The 20,812-nt window shown below is 44.5% G+C and overlaps 1 protein-coding gene across 1 annotated transcript in view; it reads right to left on the reverse strand.

The window, feature by feature from the left end:
* CD163L1 (CD163 molecule like 1) overlaps nucleotides 1-20,812 on the reverse strand; it is a 128,839-nt gene that overhangs the window by 89,655 nt on the left and 18,372 nt on the right. The window contains exons 4-6 of the mRNA XM_029913602.1: nucleotides 7,691-8,005; nucleotides 6,098-6,412; nucleotides 3,056-3,145 (exon numbers count right to left, since the gene is read on the reverse strand). Of these exons, the coding sequence (XP_029769462.1) occupies nucleotides 3,056-3,145; nucleotides 6,098-6,412; nucleotides 7,691-8,005 (720 nt within the window). The remainder of the gene's footprint in view (nucleotides 1-3,055; nucleotides 3,146-6,097; nucleotides 6,413-7,690; nucleotides 8,006-20,812) is intronic.

Below are 20,812 nucleotides of genomic sequence, written 5' to 3' on the forward strand. Positions count from 1 at the left end.
TGTGATACAACTGCAAGAAACTAAGCTGTCTACTGTAGGCTGCATGCATAGAGGCATCATATCGGAGAGCCGGGAGAGGAGAGTGGTTCCCAGTATGGTTCTGAGAAGAACTAGTTGAATTTTTCAGACAGAAACATTTTCCATTGGAAAATTATGATTTGACAAAATTGCAACAATTGTATTGATTTTTTCAGTTTTAGATCAAAATTATCAAAATGTATTGTTTCGATAATGCTGAAGAGATTAATTTCTGCTTTATCATTTCTACTTTTATGTTACATTATGTCATATTACAATTATAATAAACATAAAAATCAAGGCAATGGGGTCAAAACAAAATGTTGTTTCAATTTTTCTGAAACAAAATTTTGGAATTTTTGCTTGTGTGAAATTTCAAATTTTAATTTTAATTTGGAGGGAAAAAATCAAAATTTCCCAGTTTCCTGTGGAATGGGAATTCTGGTTTCTGACCCACTCGAGTTCTGAGGAGCACACCCGTGAACACCCCTGCCTGATCCTACTCCCTTGACACCATGAGGGGAAAATATGAAACAATCTAATGTGTCTTTAGAAATCTGTTTAATCTACTTTGGGACACCAGATACCATTATGCATTAACCATAAATGTAAGTTATTGTGTGGTGTCATTACAGGACAGAGTTAAGGTTGTCTATTTCCAGGGATCTACTACCACTCAGGACAGGGATCTCATCACTGGGCTATGAGACGACATCCTGATGTGGGTCTCTCTCCCATTGACATTGTTCCACTTTAATTAAATAAATATAATTGGGCAGAGAAAGAATCATTCTATTGCCTAGAGTGCTCATCCTAGAGGCAGGAGATCTCTCTTCAAATCCCTCCTCCTCAACAGGGAAAGAGGGGACTTGAACTGGGGATTTCCAACATCCTAGGTGAGTGTGTTAACCACTGGGATAAAAGTGGCACTCCTCCTTTCTGTTTCCTTCCTCCCCACACGCCTTTTTGCTGTTCATGGAGTTAGGTGTCCTCTGAGCATGTCTACCAGATAGGACCTTGCACCAGAGTTAGGCACAGAAATGCCTTTCTTCCCCCAGTTCCTGGAGCACAATCTGAGACTGGTGCCTCCCTGCAGCTCAGACTTAGAGTACATCCACACTGGAATAAAAGAATTGTGACATGGCTGCAGCTGGCCTGGGTCAGCTGACTCAGGCTCATGGGGCTCAAGCTGCAGGGCTAAAAATTCCTGGGTAGACTGTTATATCCTTGGGGGCAACAGTTTTAGGAAGAAATCACTGGAGACACAGAGAGCTGTAAACCTTGGAGCAGCCATTTATTGCTACACACAGAACTAACCAACAGCTAGCCAAAGCAGGCTGGGCTATCCCCTAATAATCTAACTCAGTTGCCATAGCAACACAAGCTTCTATTACCACGACAACCAAATACACAACATAGACCTTTGGGCTTGGCTTTGGGCCCAGTCTCTGGTATCCTCGCAGCACCTGACCCAGGACAACCATAGATGTTTAATTGCTGTGTAGACATACCCTTAGGTGCCTGTCTCTGTGAGAGGGGCAGAGTTTAGGACACACCCCTCTCACTAGCATCTCCCATTGACTAGTTTACAAGGCTCCCTGCCTAGTGAGCCGGCTTTTGTGAGTCCCATTCTAAGGCTCCTATCTCATTCCCACTCATTGTATAGGGTGCCTAACTCAGGTGTTGTAAATCACGTCATTCCTGTGATTTTCTAAGCTCTTAAAAGATAAGTTTTGCAATGCCTACTTCCCTTTGTGGGTCCAGGCTTTAGTGATCTTTCTTTGAGCTCTCACATCTCTATTGTTTGCAACAGGTCTTTGCTATTCAGCAGAGGGAATCTCCTGTGGCTACAGCACTGCCTTTTCTTTGTCCCATGAAACTCTATTCAGATTTGGCTAAAATATACAGAGTTCAAATTGCCATTTCCCTTCTCTCATTTGAGTTCCTCAAGAAAATGTTGGCAGCCTATCAAAATCACTGACCCTTCTTCCCATGCCAGGCTAACACTATCATCAAAGCAACAGCAGCAGCATTCACTGTTCTGTGACCAGCATGGAGTTACCAGAGCAGCTGTAGAGGGGGAAGAGAGCAGGGCTGGATTCCTGCCCACTCCTCTGTAAATCCCCAATTCCAGCACTTGGCCTCAGTGGCCCATTTACCACCACACCCCACACTCTGGGGGCAAAACATGGGACTAGAACCCCAAGAACCTGGCTATGGAGTAAAAGAGACACAGAGTGGTTTTCCCCCAGCCATCCTGCTGGTGCAGCACATGGTCCAACAGAAAATCACACAATCTGGGGTAATACATGGAGTGGGAGTTCCCCCAATTTTGAAGGTGAGGGAGAGAGAGCCAGACCGGGCTGGATTTCCCCACAACCACCATGCAGATCCAGCAACCCATCCCCACTCTTGGATAACAGCCTTTTCCTGCTGCTAGCTAATATTGTTAGTTCTGCAGGTTAAATAGTAGCAGCAATCTGGGCTCTAGTGCCAAAGGTATGAAGTAGTGGTCAAATCCCGCTGAGGAGTCACAGGGGGAGGTGAGTGGTAGGGGTGCATATAATAGAATTTGGTTTTACCTTTCTCTTTTTCATAGGAAATTTCACATAAAACTACATTTAAAAAAACATTATTTGGGTTGCAGATTCAAGCTGTCAAAAGTTAGGAAATAGATTTACGTTTGCTAGTGCAACCTTAATATGGGCTCTTTGTGCGTGTGCATTATGATACAGACTTGGAGTATGTGATCACATACTATTTTTTTCACAGACCCCCTGCCTCATTCAGTGCACAGGCTGGATTGTGCAGAATTGCTGAATTGCTGCTTTGCATCGGCACTTAATTGCTAATGTAGTTATGCTGTTGTTTCTGCATATAACACACATACTTTTACTGGAGACAGTCCATAATGTGAATCTCAAATCCATATCTGTTTGAGATCTCAGCACAAGGTGGGGTGGAGGCAGGTCCCAGGGTGGGTCATGTTCCTATTGGACAAGGACAGGCTGTTTGTAAAATGTTTACAGTAAGTCACCTGAGCAAACGACACCAGCATCCTCAGTAATTCCTGCCTGGGCTGTCTCAAATGCGGAGATGTTGCAGAGAGTCAGACGAGTCTCATTTCCTGCACACTGGACACTTCTCAGCCCCACAGGGCCCGTTCCTCGCCCAGACTTAGGGGGGTTATAAGCTTTCTCAGTAACTCCGCACTGGAGCTGCCTGCACACCACACTGGCATCGTTCATGTCCCACTGGTCATCCAGCACTCTGCCCCACACACCATGGAGGGAAATCTCGACTCTCCCATCACAGCGGCTCTCTCCATTCAACAGTCTGAGTGATTCCGAATGACCTGGGCCCAGGAGAGATGGGAAATAGACTGTGCACAGTAGGAACAATACAAACTATAGTAGCTCAGTGAATTAAATGACCCATATTCAAATCATTGCATTGATACAGGCATCTGCATGTGTCACAAGGAGGTAGTGATCATGTATGGCAGTGGCGTGTGTGACACAGAGATCCCTTAGCAAAGGCTCCCCAGTCCTTTGAAATTCTGTCCTCAGACCTGACAAACTCACTACACCGAACACACATCTTGTAGGGAATTTATCCATAAGGGGTAACAGGTAAGTATCTACAGAAAGCTCATAACTTTATCACGACTCAGAACCATTATGAGATGTATGTGCAGGTAACATTTAAGGAATCATGGAAGTATATTGAATGTAGACTTTACAGACTGGCAGTAAAAGTTAGTCACCAGGGATAACAGGTCTCAGTGACAGCCCATTCAAGCAGGCAGGAGCTGTCGCCCCTCCCTGGTTAGCCGGTGAGGTAATGCAAGGCTCAATTGCTCCATTCCCAGACTATCAACGGAAAACCATCAGAGATGACTGCAAACAATCAAAACCAATACAGAGGTAAAAAAGGTAAAAAAAGGAACAATACAACAGCAGGGAATCATCCTGCCAATGAATATAGACAAAAGACTGGTTCAGTATAACACAGAGTGGGAGAGGCATTCTGGATCCTGTCGCTGAGGAGACACTGTTTGTACAAGTTTGGATCCTGATTCCTGTGAAGCCAGACAGCACTGTAACAGACTTAACTTTTCCAGGAAACCTATATTTTAGTTAGGAACGGTAACTGTTGATAAGTGTAGGCCTTAGGTTGTGTTTTATGATTTTGTTTTATATTGTAACCATTTGTTTTCACCACTCTCTCTTGTTTCTAGTGAACATTCTTTCTTAAATAAATTTTCTCCTGTTTTATTATAAGTGCTTACAAGTGCTGTGTGTTATACAGGAGTTTACATTAAAACCAGTAAACTGAGGCACATTGCACTTTTGGAGAATCTGGGACTTCTGTGAGTAGCCAGTGTCAGGGGCTGGATATCACAGGGGAATAATTCAAAGGGACTTGGATACTAGGATGCATCTCTTGTTAACCTGCAAGGCAAAGACATGGCTGACATAGCCCAGAGGAGAGTGTTTGAGTGACTAACAGGCTGGTGGTGTTAGGGATCTAACACCCATCCACCATGGACAAGGCAACCTCTTGCTAGAGGCAAGAGGCCACTAGGTGCCCTGGGTTCCTCAAGAACCCTCACAGTTTGATCAGAGTGTGCCCATAGTGCACAACAATACAGCTATTCTCTGCTGTAGACTATGGGGAGAAAAGTACAACTTAGAACAGCCCTGAATCTGCTCTTAGTTACACCAGGGTCTGGGCAAGGCCCTACATGGCACCAGAATAAAGAATGTAAATGGGGCTTAAAGCTGCCTTCCCTGCCACCCAAGTGCAGGAATGGAGTGACTGAGAATCAGGTCTATGGTCTCAGTGAGACTTAAATACCTTGAAGACAGAGAATGGTACCTGAGTAGGCAAACGGGTGTTGTGACTTATCTAAGGGAGTTTGGCCAAGGGACGTTAATGGCTTGTGGTGATTAAGGAAACAATCCAAGGTGCTCTGGAGAACAGTGACCAGTGAGTCTTTGTGCCAAAATCTCTAGAAAGAACAGAAGAGAGAGAGAGAAACCCTCTTTACGATGGGGAAACTCTAATACATGGTCCCACATAGTTTGTTTTGTTTGTTAGTCTTGATTTTAACACAAAGAAATGAACTAATAGCTCCAAAATATGGTGCGGTGGCAGCCACTGCATACTTATGGTTGGGACTGAGTTTCTTTTATAATTTTGGCCACCCTCCTAACTTATCCTAACAAAGGAGTATTGGCTTCTATGTTGCCCATTCAAATCTGTGGTAAAGGACCATTTTCACTGTCTAATTTAAAGTAAACCAGTTGAGGGTGCATCTTAAAGTACAAAGGGGTTCACCAGTCTAAAAATCATTTAATGTTTCATAGCTTTGTTTCTTGACAGAACAAGAAGCAATGGTCTCAATTTGCAGTGGGGGTGGTCTAGATTGGATATTAGGAAACACTATTTTACTAGGAGGTTGGTGAAGCACTGGAATGGGTTACCTAGGGAGGTGGTGGAATCTCCATCCTTAGAGGTTTTTAAAGCCCGGCTTGACAAAGCCCTGGCTGGGATGATTTAGTTGGTGTTGGTCCTGCTTTTAGCAGGGGATTGGACTAGATGATTCACTCTGCATCATGAAGAGGAGCAGAGTTGAGGCTGGGGGGCTGACCTGAGGGGTGGCACCTGGGAGGGAACAGAACTGATGGGTGGCTGGGTAGGGACAGAACTATTTGCTGGGCAGGGCACAGGCAGATGTCAGGGTGAGAGCTCCTGCAGCCGGGGCCAAAATCATCTTACCCAGTACAGTGGGGCAGCCACTGGGGCACTCTCTGTACCAGTCTGATGAATTCTAGCCCTGTCCTAGCTGCTCCTTTCTGTTGGAGGCTAATGTTCCTATTCTTCTTGTTCAGTCTTAGTATCTTCCATGATAAATGGTCTGGTAGGCAACGTTGCTGAAGTTGGGAATACGGGGATTTCTATTTTATTGCATAATCCTTGATCCTAGATCATTCTTCCTCTCCCTGTGCTCTGGAGGGCAGTGTCGGACACTGAGGGGCAGGTGTCATTAATCCAGCATTTCTGCTGCACTTACCTGAGCAAATCACACTGGCATCATTGTCATGTGGGCACGGAGATGCACCCAGGGCAGTCACAGGGCAATGGCCCAAATGGGGTTCAGTCCCTTTACAGTGAAATGTGTCTGTCCAGACAGAGCCTGTTCCTTTCCCAAAATGCCCTCCTCCTGGAGTCGATACAGCGAACCCACAGTTGAGCTGATGACAGAGAACGTTGGCATCTGATAGATCCCAGTGTGAGTCACAGACAGTTCCCCAGTCACCACGAACCTGGATCTCCACCCTCCCTGAGCACTCTGTGTTGCCGTTCACCAGCTGGAACCCTGAGTGCCCTGGGGAGAAGGGAGAAGGGGTTTAGAGAGGGAGCCTTGGAGCAATTTTATACTAAATCGCTAAGTATCATAGAACCATAGAATATCAGGGTTGGAAGGGACCTCAGGAGGTCATCTAGTCCAACCCCCTGCTCAAAGCAAGACCAATCCCCAACTAAATCATCCCAGCCAAGGCTTTGTCAAGCCTGACCTTAAAAACCTCTAAGGAAGGAGATTCCACCACCTCCCTAGGTAACCCATTCCAATGCTTCACCACCCTCCTAGTGAAAAAGTTTTTCCTAATATCCAACCTAAACCTCCATTGCAACTTGTTCTGTCATCTGCTACCACTGACAACAGTCTAGATCCATCCTCTTTGGAACCCCCTTTCAGGTAGTTGAAAGCAGCTATCAAATCCCCCCCTCCCCCATTCTTCTCTTCTGCAGACTAAACAATCCCAGTTCCCTCAGCCTCTCCTCATAACTCATGTGCTCCAGCCCCCTAATCATTCTTGTTGCCCTCCGCTGGACTCTCTCCAATTTTTCCACATTCTTCTTGTAGTATGGGGCCCAAAACTGGACACAATACTCCAGATGAGGCCTCACCAATGTCGAATAGAGAGGAACGATCATGTCCCTCGATTTGCTGGCAATGCCCCTACTTATACAGCCCAAAGTGCCGTTAGCCTTCTTGGCAACAAGGGCACACTGTTGACTCATATCCAGCTTCTTGTCCACTGTAACCCCTAGGTCCTTTTCTGCAGAACTGCTACCTAACCATTTGGTCCCTAGTCTGTAGCAGTGCATGGGATTCTTCCATCCTAAGTGAAGGACTCTGCACTTGTCCTTGTTGAATCTCATCAGATTTCTTTTGACCCAATCCTCTAATTTGTCTAGGTCCCTCTGTATCCTATCCCTACCCTCCAGCGTATCTACCACTCCTACCAGTTTAGTGTTATCTGCAAACTTGCTGAGGGTGCAATCCACACCATCCTCTAGATCATTAATGAAGAAATTGAACAAAACTGGCCCCAGGACCGACCCTTGGGGCACTCCACTTGATACCGGCTGCCAACTAGACATGGAGCCATTGATCACTACCCGTTGAGCCCGACGATCTAGCCAGCTTTCTGTACGGGAAGTCAGGAGTGATTGATCCCTTTCTTATTGTTTGAGTTTTACCAGAAGCTGATGGCACCCTATTTTCCCAGCTCCCTACAGAGTGAGATTGTTTTATTGTTGCACTGTACTCTAGAATACACAACACTGGGATTTTAAAGAAATCATGCTGAATTCTTACGTGAGCATATGGCACTGGCATCATTTGCATGTGAGCATGTCTGATTCACATGTGATCTCCTGGGACAGTACGCAAGGTGTGACTCATTCCCCACACACTGCAACTCTTCAGTCCAGATCGGCCCGTGTCCTTCTCCAAAGTGAGCTCCTCCTGGGGTAGATAAAGCTCTTCCACACTCTAATTCATTACAGATAACACTGGCAGCTTTGATATCAAAGTGTGCATCACAGAGTGTAGCCCATGTTTCACCATGTCTTATTTCCACACGTCCTGAGCAGGGATTGTCTCCTCCCACCAGCCGAGGCTGTGAGTAGCCTAGAGAGTCAATCAATCCATCAATGAAGGTTACATTTACACTCCATACTCGCCACTACACCTTTCAGTAGATAGACATGTTTTTCAAACTTTTCATAACAATGTTTAGAAATTATGGATTATAGCTATGAGTACATTAAAAAAATACAGACCCTGTACTTAAATATTTGTTCTTGAAATATGGACCTTTGTGTCACTATTTAGAAACAAACGCTACTGTCAGTGGTTTTTAACTAATTGTGAAGGATGTGAGAGAGGCCTGTATTATTTTATGAAGCTTTGCTTGTTTGCTTGTTGTGTTGTCTGCTACAGGATTACTAAGGGTACTCCAAGAAGAGGTATGTTCTTAATTCAGTTTAGCTAACTTGGGTTAAATAGCAGTGAGGACACACCAGTTCAGCTTTTAACTCAGGGCAGGTCTATACTACAAATGCTGCATCAGCACAACTGCACGGATGCAGCTGTAGTGCTTTGATGAAGACACTCTAAGCCGAAGGGAGAGAGCTCTCCTGTCAGCTTAGTTACGCCACCTCCACAAGAGGTGATAGCTACATCAGCAGGAGAAGCTCTCCCACCAACATAGCACTGTCTACACGGAGGGTTAAGGTCGGTATAACTAGGTCTCTCCGGGATATGGATTTTTCACACCTATGAGCAATGTAGTTATACCTGTAGTATAGACCTGGCCTCAGATTAGCAGTTCAAATCAAGCCTAGGGCAGCCTGAGGTTGAATTTGAACTGCTAACCTGAGTTAAAAGGCAAGTTGCCATGTTTTCACTGATATTTTAATTAGAGTTAACTAATGGGGGTTAGCTAACCCATGTTAAGAATACACTTTTTTGCTGTCTATGCATACCCTGAGGGTTAAATCAGACCTGGATGGTTTGTTTCCACAAGAAACAAGACAGTGTTTTAGATAACTCATTTACTGATATTCAGAAGACAATACAGCTGACAACACCTTTGAAGTTTTAACACTGTCCATGCTGCGATCAGCTTGTTGGCTAGTGAAGTGGGGGGAGATCCAGGTGGGAAACTGGAACAAAATGCTTTGAAATGGATAAAAAGAGTGTTCCTGAAGAGCAGGCAGAGGAAGTGGTCAAGTTACTGCTCAAGGGGAGCAAACTGACACAGAGACAGGCCCTGGAGGATGGGTCTTAACTTTTAAGCAGCTGGACTTGCCTAAGTTTTAAGGGAGATGCTAAGCTTTAGGTAAGATAGAAGCATATTTGTTGTGTAAAAACTTGTTCTGCCTTATTCCTGCTGCTGCGATTAAATAATACTGATACAGAGGCGGTGGCAGTGCATAACTAGCTGGCTCTGTCCCTGATGTAAGGGCACTCTGCATTGGAGATATTCCCTGTGGGAGGTTGCACTTGTCCTGTGGCCCCGTGCTCCAGGTTAGCACTGCCTCTGACCTCGGACTACTCATTTCACCTTTCTGGGCCTCAGCTTTTTTCTCTGGTTTTTGTCTGTCTTTTCCATTCAGACTGTGAGGCAGAGACTGACTATTACTTTGCATTTGTACAGTGCCAAGTACACTGGGCTCTGATCTCATCTGGGGCCTCAAGAAGCTATACAAGTAACTAATAATAAGAACTGTGGAGCTGCTACCAACACCTTCATAGTATCAGAGGGGTAGCCGTGTTAGTCTGGATCTGTAAAAAGCAACAGAGTCCTGTGGCACCTTTAAGACTAACAGATGTATTGGAGCATAAGCTTTTGTGGGTGAATACCCACTTCGTCAGATGCATGCGTCTGACGTGTCTGACGAAGTGGGTATTCATCCACGAAAGCTTATGGTCCAATACATCTGCTAGTCTTAAAGGTGCCACAGGACTCCCCAACACCTTCATAATTATGCTTTGGCTGTCAATTTGCCCTCTTTCACCATGAGCTACAACCTAAACTCCTGACTTTGTTCTTACTTAGTCCTTACTGAAAACAAAGGCAAATTTGTATTAAAGCCAAAAGAAATTTTACCAGAGTAAAGACTGAGAAGAAAAAATGTGTAAGGGCCTCAGGATTTGGCAATATGAATGGGTCTGAGCCTAACATCAGGGGAGGCAAACTTTAATTGCAAGAATGGGCATGATTTTAGGAGACAGAGAAGAACATTCCTCTTCCCAAATGTGAATTGAGGGTGCAAATGTATTTATTTATTATTATTATTATTAGGTTATGGTAGCATGAACGGTGTGCTAGATGCTTTCCAGACATTCTAGAAGGGAAGGTTCCTGCTACAGGGAGTACATCTTCCAAGGAGAGAGAGACAGGTACAGAAAGTTTAAGGGAAGGGGAGAAGAAATAGGGCAATGTTATTCAAATTAAAAAGATTCACTGGAGACAGCATGGTATGTGAGATAATTAGTGTTGCCCACTCTTCCCACTGTATTGGGTAAGATGATTTCGGCCCCGACTGCAGGAGCTCTCACCCCCGCATCTGCCTGTCCCCTGCCCAGCAAATAGTTCTGTCCCTACCCAGCCACCCATCAGTTCTGTTCCCCCCCAGGTGCCACCCCTCAGTTCAGCTCCCTAGCCTCAACTCTGCTCCTCCAGGGAGCTCTGCCCCCTCCCAGGCCAGTGCTGTGGGGGGAAGCCTGTTGCTCACAGGAAGGGAGGGAAACAGGAGGAAAGAGCTGCCCTGAGCTGATGGCTCTTTGCTCCCCCACCCTCCAATGAAAATGGCTTCAGATTGGTGAAGGGAAAGGGGGAGGAAGAGAGCTCTGCCGGAAACAGTTATGATTGGTTGTTTTACCCCAGGAGGCGGGCAAATGGGGGCAGTCAGCCAATCAGAGGACTCAAGATGGAGCTTCTTGCCTCATTGTAGGACTGGGCCCCAGACCAGCCACAGTTGTGTCACTTATGGAAAAAATTGCAAGAGTGGGCAACTCTGGGCTCTAAGAGGGACTAAATGTGGAGGGGGCAGGGCCCTTGCAGATGAGATCCCAGCGGCCATAGCATGTGCAGAGGGACATGTAGTGAAAGGCACAGAGATTTTAGAAAATAGAACATGGGGGCATTTCTGCTTTGCCTTCTTGTTTCTGAGCCTTTAGGGGTCACTTGTTCAAACTTTTCAACCCACCCACAAAGGCTAGAAACTTCCTTTTAAAACTATGACACAAAACGAAATGGAAAGAGTTGGTACCACTGCAGCTGTGAGGAGAGAATGATATTTTTGGTCCCACCCCTCGCCTACAGCTCTAGCAGGCACAGAGGTCATGTTTTAGAATCCGAGCCTGTTGTACCAGAGCTGCTGGAGCCTGAATCGCCTCTTCCATCCATCTCACCTGTTTCCCTTTCTGGGATCTGCACCAGCTCATACTTTGCCCATGTCTGGCTTTAGAGCATGAGCTGTGCAAAGGGTCCAGCCAGGCCAGGAGAGCACTCAGCTGCCAGCCTCCTGCTCACCTAGCAGCAGCACTAGCAGCTCACATGTTCCACAGAGTCCTGCAGGCTTTTATTTGTGTGTAACCCCCACTTACCGTTGCCAGCTCCTGGAGTTCAGGATTCAGCCTCTGGAGGGCCTTATCCTAAAGGACTACAGCTATAATGGCTACTAGAGCCCCCTGATTCCATTCCCAACCTTCGCCAAGGCCAACAGGGAGGCTTCTGCATGGGGGATCTGGATGAGCAGTCCACTGAACCTATGACAAGCCACAGCTGCACAGCTCCCAGCGACCAGGCAGACTGATTTTACACAGAGAGTTTTAGTTTGGAAGCTGGAAGAGAGGCAGCACCAGCATCTGGAGAGAGAGATCCAGTCTGGGACTGGCTACTGATAGCCAACTGAGACTTTAGGAGGATTCCAGACCAGGGAATAGCAAGCCTGGTTGTATCCAGGACATGATCCTGCCGCATTCAGGGATGAAGAAAAGTTAAGGGGACTTTTGTGTAAGCTGGCCAGTGCTGCAGCGGTGAACACACTATACCAGGATACACAAACTCAGCCATACTGTCTGCCTTGGGAAGGTGCCAGGCAGACAGCTGGGGTTTGGAGGAACTTGTGAGTTTTAAATTCTGGAGAATAGGCTTACTTATTACTAGAGATGACCAGCAATTTTGCCATTCAAGTTACTGGTTTTATGAATGAGGGTGGGTGAGTATGAATGTTGTGCTGGGAGATTTGTACTGATTTGTGCGGGTGGTGAATGAGGGGTGTGTGCTAAGGTGAGGAGTTGTGTGTGTTTGATGTTATTGTGTGTTCTGTGGGTGGTTGTGTTGATTTGTGCGTGGGTTGTGTTGGGAAATTTGTGTTGATTTGTTTGGGTGTGTCAGTTTCCTTGGGTAGTTTGTGGTGAGTTGTATGGGTGGCAAATCAACCTTTGAAGAACAGTGGCATTTGGGCCAAGGAACCCACCATCTGTGCTGTCCCTCTTGTATCACTGACTCATTACAACCAATTAAATTGTTGCATGAAAATTAGCTGTAGGGTAGGGGTGGCAATTGGTTGAGTTAACTTTATAATCACAATGGTGTAGGACTCTTGGCATGGCATAGATGGGTACGTTACTGTTATATTATATATAGATTAGTTAACTTAACCTTTTCCTTCCCTTGATCCTAGTTTCCTGTTCACAATAAAGTTACCATCACCGCTATGCTGTTATTATTTATGTGTCCTTCCTTTGCTGGGATTTGTTTTATTTACTTGATTGTCTCCTGTGCACTGTGCTTTATACTCCTTTCCAGATAGTGATATTAGTGCTGATTTTCTCAAAGGACAGCACGCCTGTGTACCTGGTACAGTGAGCAGTCATCTGAGTGGTGCCGCCAGGCACCAAGAAAAAGAACCCAGGACCCAACCTATGCGAGGAGAGGGGGAAAGCCACTCAAAATATTGGTGATAGTAAGTGCCAGGGAGAGAAAAGGCCATACCTCAGGAGAGAGGCCACATGTGTTAGTACAACATCAGGTGCCAATGTCTTTGTCTGTCACATTGTGTACTCAAAGAATATTTCTATGTCCAGCGGAGGGTGTATTGCACAGGAGACCCTTCCCATACTAGATGTAATTATGCAATTTTACTCAGCCCTTGCACAACCACAACAGGAATTTGGTGAATTCTGATCACTCCATTTTATGATAGATACTGATAAATCAGAAAATGTTATAAGGAGTGAGACTATGCAGACACACTGTGGACTGGGGGAAAGGGAAACTGTGGCCAAATGCACCCCTGTAATCACACCCTACACTCTATTGTAATAATCTTTGTATAAAATATACCTTCTGAGGTATCTTTTGGAAACTAATAACTCACTGGGCAATAATATCATGGTGAAATGTGTGTAGCATGATTATGTGTGAAGTTATGAAATCCCCCCTATATGATGTTAAAGGGACATGTTCAAATTCCCATGGTCCAATTAGGCACAACTGGTCAAGTAAGGCTTAAACAAAGGGATGTGCAGTTACCTCAATTTACATATAAGCTGTAAACAGAGTCCTCAGACAGCAGGGGAGAAAATAAAGGAGACAAAATCTGCATCTCAGAACACACAGGCGAAAAAAACAACATGAAGCCTCTTTCCTCACTAGACTCCATGTTTCCTTCTGCTCATCTGGACAGAATTTTATGAGGGGGGCTGAACTATATAAGTGAAGGGCAAACACCCCTGGGTATCTCTCTTCCTGTCCATCTCCCTCTTTGTACCTAAGAAGAAAAACAAATAGCCGTTGGACTTTGGGGAAGGGGTCCTGACCTGAAAAGTTTGGTCTGTAATGCTATCAGAAGCATGTGGTGAGGACTGGACTTTGAATCAAGTGTAGTTTGTTACATTAGGCACTACAAAGAGTTTTTTATTCTATTTCCTTGTAACCATTTCTAGCCTTTATGCCTCATTACCTGTACTCACTTAAAATCCATCTCTTTGTAGTTAATGAACTTGTTTATTCTTTAATTGAATCTACTCCAGTGTGTTTAAGTTAAATTATCTGGGTAACTCCATTTAAGGTGGCAAGTTGTTGTGTATTGATCCCTAAAAGAGACAATGGACCTAATATCTCTGGACTGTCCAAGAGCGGGCTTGACAGTATAGAACATACATTTTTGGGGAAAATCTGGGACCGGGAGTGTGTTGGGTTCACCTTGCAGAAATATCAAGGCTGGTAAAAGCCACAGTGTAACCCAAATGTGCAAGTTACACACACACAGTCAGGTTGTGACCTGCATGCTAGCAGGTTGTTAGTGAGCAGCCCAGGTGGGAGCTACTGCAGCAAGGCATTGTAAGGCCCCTCCCTGGTCTGGATTGCACCCCGAATGTCACAGAAACTAATGAAAATATGAGAGTAAAAAGATCAGGGAGGAAGAAAGGAGACAAGAAAAGACAAGGAGGAAGACAAGGAGCAATGGCCAAGAACTAAAAATTAAGGGCCTGATTCCCCACTTCCGTGCAGCTTGTGTCATCTATACCTGTACTCCATGGCTACAATATGAATGTATAATGCCAGGACCAGTCTGACGGAGTGATTTCCGGTTTGGTAGCATTTTACATTCATGCACAACATGCCCAAAAGTGAAAAATCAGGCTCTAAATTTCACTCTGGTGGTTGGGAATAAACACTGTGGGAGATAACAGATATACCATTAGATGAGTGACATGAGGTTAGACAAGACTTTAGTGGGAAATGCCTTGCATGACGCTGTAGTTGGATCTGGCTACTCTCTGCCACTAAAAATTCTTATTGTTTGATACTTGCTAAGCTCTCAAATGGCTGTATAGAGAAAAGTATGAGTCTGTTTCCTTTGGAAACATTATTACTCAACAGGATTTTAGGGGGGTTCCAGCATAGACACTCCAATGCCATGGTGATAGGGGCAGTTTAAATATGTAGATAGAATAGCTTATTAAATATCAATAATTTCCCTAGTTTGGATATTCAAAATAAATTTGAAACCCATAAAAGGAAAATGGAAAATGTGGCATTGAGACAACTGTGGTGAGGTTAATAAAGGGGACTCTAAAGATATGAACACATGATTGGAATGTTGGTGTGGATGGGTACAGCTTGCTCAGGAAGGATAGACAGGAGAAAAAGGGAGGAGGTGTTGCCTTATATATTAAAAATGTACACACTTGGACTGAGGTAGAAATGGACATAGGAGAAGGAAGTGTTGAGAGTCTCTGGGTTAGGCTAAAAGGAGTAAAAAACAAGGGTGATGTCATGCTAGGAGTCTACTACAGGCCACCTAACCAAGTGGAAGAGGTGGATGAGGCTTTTTTTAAACAACTAAAAAAATCATCCAAAGCCCAAGATTTGGTGGTGATGGGGGACTTCAACTATCCAAATATATGTTGGGAAAATAACACAGCGAGGCACAGACTATCCAACAAATTCTTGGACTGCATTGCAGACAACTTTTTATTTCAGAAGGTTGAAAAAGCTACTGGGGGAAGCTGTTCTAGACTTGATTTTAACAAATAGGGAGGAACGCATTGAGAATTTGAAAGTAGAAGGCAGCTTGGGTGAAAGTGATCATGAAATCATAGAGTTTGCAATTCTAAGGAAGGGTAGAAGGGAGTACAGCAAAATAGAGACAATGGATTTCAGGAAGGCGGATTTTGGTAAGCTCAGAGAGCTGATAGGTAAGGTCCCATGGGAATCAAGACTGAGGGGAAAAACAACCGAGGAGAGTTGGCAGTTTTTCAAAGGGACACTATTAAGGGCCCAAAAGCAAGCTATTCCGCTGGGTAGGAAAGATAGAAAATGTGGCATAAGACCACCTTGGCTTAACCACGAGATCTTGCATGATCTAAAAAATAAAAAGGAATCATATAAAAAATGGAAACTAGGACAGATTACAAAGGATGAATATAGGCAAACAACACAGGAATGGAGGGGCAAGATTAGAAAGGCAAAGGCACAAAATGAGCTCAAACTAGCTACAGGAATAAAGGGAAACAAGAAGACTTTTTATCAATACATTAGAAGCAAGAGGAAGACCAAAGACAGGGTAGGCCCACTGCTTAGTGAAGAGGGAGAAACAGTAACAGGAAACTTGGAAATGGCAGAGATGCTTAATGACTTCTTTGTTTCGGTCTTCACCGAGAAGTCTGAAGGAATGCCTAACATAGTGAATGCTAATGGGAAGGGGGTAGGTTTAGCAGATAAAATAAAAAAAGAACAAGTTAAAAATCACTTAGAAAAGTTAGATGCCTGCAAGTCACCAGGGCCTGATGAAATGCATCCTAGAATATCAAGGAGCTAATAGAGGAGGTATCTGAGCCTCTAGCTATTATCTTTGGAAAATCATGGGAGACGGGAGAGATTCCAGAAGACTGGAAAAGGGCAAATATAGTGCCCATCTATAAAAAGGGAAATAAAAACAACCCAGGAAACTACAGACCAGTTAGTTTAACTTCTGTGCCAGGGAAGATAATGGAGAAAGTAATTAAGGAAATCATCTGCAAACACTTGGAAGGTGGTAAGGTGATAGGGAATAGCCAGCATGGATTTGTAAAGAACAAATCGTGTCAAACCAATCTGATAGCTTTCTTTGATAGGATAACGAGTCTTGTGGATAAGGGAGAAGCTGTGGATGTGGTATACCTAGACTTTAGTAAGGCATCTGATATGGTCTCGCATGATATTCTTATCGATAAACTAGGCAAATACAATTTAGATGGGGCTACTATAAGGTGGGTGCATAACTGGCTGGATAACCGTACTCAGAGAGTTGTTATTAATGGTTCCCAATCCTGCTGGAAAGGCATAACAAGTGGGGTTCCGCAGGGGTCTGTTTTGGGACCGGCTCTGTTCAATATCTTCATTAACGACTTAGATATTGGCATAGAAAGTACGCTTATTAAGTTTGCAAATGATACCAAACTGGGAGGGATTGCAACGGCTTTGGAGGATAGGGTCATAATTCAAAATGATCTGGACAAATTGGAGAAATGGTCTGAGGTAAACAGGATGAAGTTTAACAAAGACAAATGCAAAGTGCTCCACTTAGGAAGAAAAAATCAGTTTCACACATATAGAATGGGAAGAGACTGTCTAGGAAGGAGTACGGCAGAAAGGGATCTAGGGGTTATAGTGGACCACAAGCTAAATATGAGTCAACAGTGTGATGCTGTTTCAAAAAAGGCAAACATGATTCTGGGATGTATTAACAGGTGTGTTGTGAGCAAGACACGAGAAGTCATTCTTCCGCTCTACTCTGCGCTGGTTAGGCCTCAACTGGAGTATTGTGTCCAGTTCTGGGCACCGCATTTCAAGAATGATGTGGAGAAATTGGAGAGGGTCCAGAGAAGAGCAACAAGAATGATTAAAAGTCTTGAGAACATGACCTATGAAGGAAGGCTGAAAGAATTGGGTTTGTTTAGTTTGGAAAAGAGAAGACTAAGAGGGGACATGATAGCAGTTTTCAGGTATCTAAAAGGGTGTCATAAGGAGGCGGGAGAAAACTTGTTCACCTTAGCCTCTAAAGATAGAACAAGAAACAATGGGCTTAAACTGCAGCAAGGGAGGTTTAGGCTGGACATTAGGAAAAAGTTCCTAACTGTCAGGGTGGTTAAACACTGGAATAAATTGCCTAGGGAGGTTGTGGAATCTCCATCTCTGGAGATATTTAAGAGTAGGTTAGATAAATGTCTATCAGGGATGATCTAGACAGTATTTGGTCCTGCCATGAGGGCAGGGGACTGGACTCGATGACCTCTCAAGGTCCCTTCCAGTCCTAGAATCTATGAATCTATGATATCTGGGTTGGGAATTACATAGGGATTTGCTCACTATAACATGAGAGTAATAATTTCAGGATTTGATCATATTTACCCACTTCTACATTAGTTTGTGGGAATGGAACAAACTCTGGATTCAATCCCTTTTTTCACATGGCAAGTGGAAGGATGGGCTGATTTCTTACCTGAGCAGGTCACTCCAGTAATGGAAGGATGAGCGCATGTTGACTTTATAGTCCGGGTTTCAAATTTGCAGTCCCAGATTACTGACTCACTCCCATGACAAACATCTCCTACCACCAAGTATGGTGTGGAATCTTCTCCAAAATGGGCAGCACTATGGACACTAACTGCAGAACCACATCCCAAGTGTTTGCAAGCTACTGCAGCATGTTTCTTAGGTGAGACAGTAGAACACAGAATGACGCTCAGTTCACCAATCTTAATCATCGCTCTCCCAGCACATGGGTTGCTTCCGTTGACCAGCTTCAGATCAGTAGCTCCACCTTCAAGTAGAATCAGGACAGCATTATTGGAGAGAGCCACATCCCCATTATTATTACTAATGGACTAATCAAATAGTATTTGAAGAATATAATACTGTAACTCCTCGCTTAACGTTGTAGTTATGTTCCTGAAAAATGCCACTTTAAGTGAAACGATGTTAAGTGAATCCAATTTCCCCATAAGAATTAATGTAAATCGGGGGTGGGAGGAAGGGGGGTTAGCGGTTAGGTTAAGTTCCAGGGAAATTTTTTTCACCAGACAAAAGACTATACATATATATAGTCTATATATATATATATATATATATATACACACAGTCAGGACTGGCTCCAGGGTTTTTGCCGCCCCAAGCGGCGGGAAAAAAAAAAGCCGTGATCGCAATTGCGATTGGCTGCACTCAGGCGGCAGCTCCACCGCGCCACTTTCTTCTTCGGCGGGAATTCAGCGGCAGGTGCTTCCTTCCAAGAGGGACCCGCCGCCGAATTGCCGCCGAACAGCCCGACATGCCGCCCCTTCCCCTTGGCTTGCTGGGCTGGTGCCTGGAGCCAGCCCTGTACACAGTATAAGTTTTAAACACACAATTTAATACTGTACACAGCAATGATGAATGTGAAGCTTGGTTGAGGTGTTGAGGTGGTGGAGTCAGAGGGTGGGATATTTCTCGGGGAATGCCTTACTGCTAAATGATGAACTAGCACTCGGCTGAGCCCTCAAGGGTTAACACATTGTTGTTAATGTAGCCTCACACTCTACAAGGCAGCAGGGATGGAGGGAGGAGACACAGCATGGCAGAGAGAGACGGAGACACACACCACGTGTGTGAGAGAGAGAGACAAGCATTGCCCCTTTAAGTACGTTGACCCCACTCTAAGTACACTGCCTTTTTAAGTAGATCAGCAAGTTGAAACAGCAGCTGCTGCCAGCAAGCTCCCTCTGTCCTGAGCCCTGTCATGTCCCCCCCTGCTCTGAGGAGATGGGGGGCAGGAGCAGGGAGCAGGGGGGGAGGGGGACACTCGACATTAGCACCCCTCTTCCTCCCTCCCCCCCCCCCCCAGCAAGCAGGAGGCTCCTGGGAGCAGCTCCAAGGCAGAGGGCAGGAGCAGCACACAACAGTGGGGGGAGGGACAGCTGAACTGTCTGGAAATTGATAGCCTGCTGGGCAGCTGCTGCACGGGGAACTTAGGGGAGCTGATGGGGGGCTGCCAGTCCACCCTCGTTCCAAGCCCCCATCAGCTAGCTCCAACGGGCTGCTCTTTCTGCAAGCAATGGACAAAGCTGGTGGCTGTCAAACAATGTTATAAGGGAGCATTGCACAACTTTAAACGAGCATGTTCTCTAATTGATCATCAACGTGACAACGCTAAGTAAGGAGTTACTGTATTAAGCAAGGGTCAATAGTTTTATGAATCAATCAGAAACCAATGCTGTGAATTTTGACCATATTCAATGTTCTAAAATAGTCTCTAATAACAACAGGTGAACAAAGGCTGACTAGGAATCATATAGAAATCCTCCTCTCTTCCAACCCTAATATTCTATGATTCTATGATTTGCTGCAAATATTGTACAAAGGTTGTTGTGTGAGGTGTATGAAAAGGTTATGATTTGCTGGTTATGATTATGCTATCTGTATGTGTGTATCATTTTTTTATTTGAAGTTATGAATATTGGCTATGTACTTGTATCTCAATGTGTAGCATTAGTGAAGCATTTGGTCAACTTCTTGAGAAAGGAATTTGCAGATTAAGTGACCAATCAAGAAACACTTAACTGACAATGGACCTTGGGAGACTGCAATCCACATGAAAAGTCTTCCTGGGACGTTCAAGGTAGCATGTGAGCAATGGCTGATCTCCCTGTAAAAGACCTGATTCATGCATGGGCATGTGATTTGCCCATGTGGCTAGAAACTCCATCTGTTATTTTGCACAAGAGAAAAAACTGATTTCCGCCCACAAGAGAAAGAATATAAAAGGCCCTGGAAACCCCTCCATTTTGTCTTCAATCCTGCTTCTTACTTCTAGAGGAACCTTGCTACAAACTGAAACTCTGAACAAAGTACTGAATGACCCATCCCAGCTGTGGATGTACTCCAGAGACTTGATTTGAACCTGCAGTTTATTCCATCACTGCTACAAGCCTGAACCAAGAACTTTGCCATTACTGTATGTAATTGATTCCATTTAACCAATTTTAACTCTCATCTATATTTCTTTCTTTTATGAATAAACCTTTAGATTTTAGTTTCTAAAGGATTGGCAATAGCATGATTTGTGGCTAAGATCTGACTTGTATATTGACCTGGGTCTGGATCTTGGTCCTTTGGGATCGAGAAAACATTTTTTCTTTTACTCGGGTATTGGTTTTCATAACCATTGATCCCTATAACAAGTGGCACTGGTGGTGATACTGGGAAACTGGAGTGATTAAGGGAATTGCTTGTATAACTTAAGGTTAGCCAGGTGGGTGAGACTGAAGTCTTCTCTGTTTGGCTTGTTTGGTGTGCCTTAATAATAAAGGAAACCCAGCCTTGGTCTGTAACTGCCCTGCTCTAAGCAATTTGTCCTGAATTGATACTCTCAGTTGTGTCCCGCCAGAGGCAGCATCATT

Source organism: Terrapene carolina, unplaced genomic scaffold, assembly GCF_002925995.2.
Source record: "Terrapene carolina triunguis isolate 2854851 unplaced genomic scaffold, T_m_triunguis-2.0 Scaffold740, whole genome shotgun sequence".
NCBI classification, from domain to species: domain Eukaryota; kingdom Metazoa; phylum Chordata; order Testudines; family Emydidae; genus Terrapene; species Terrapene triunguis.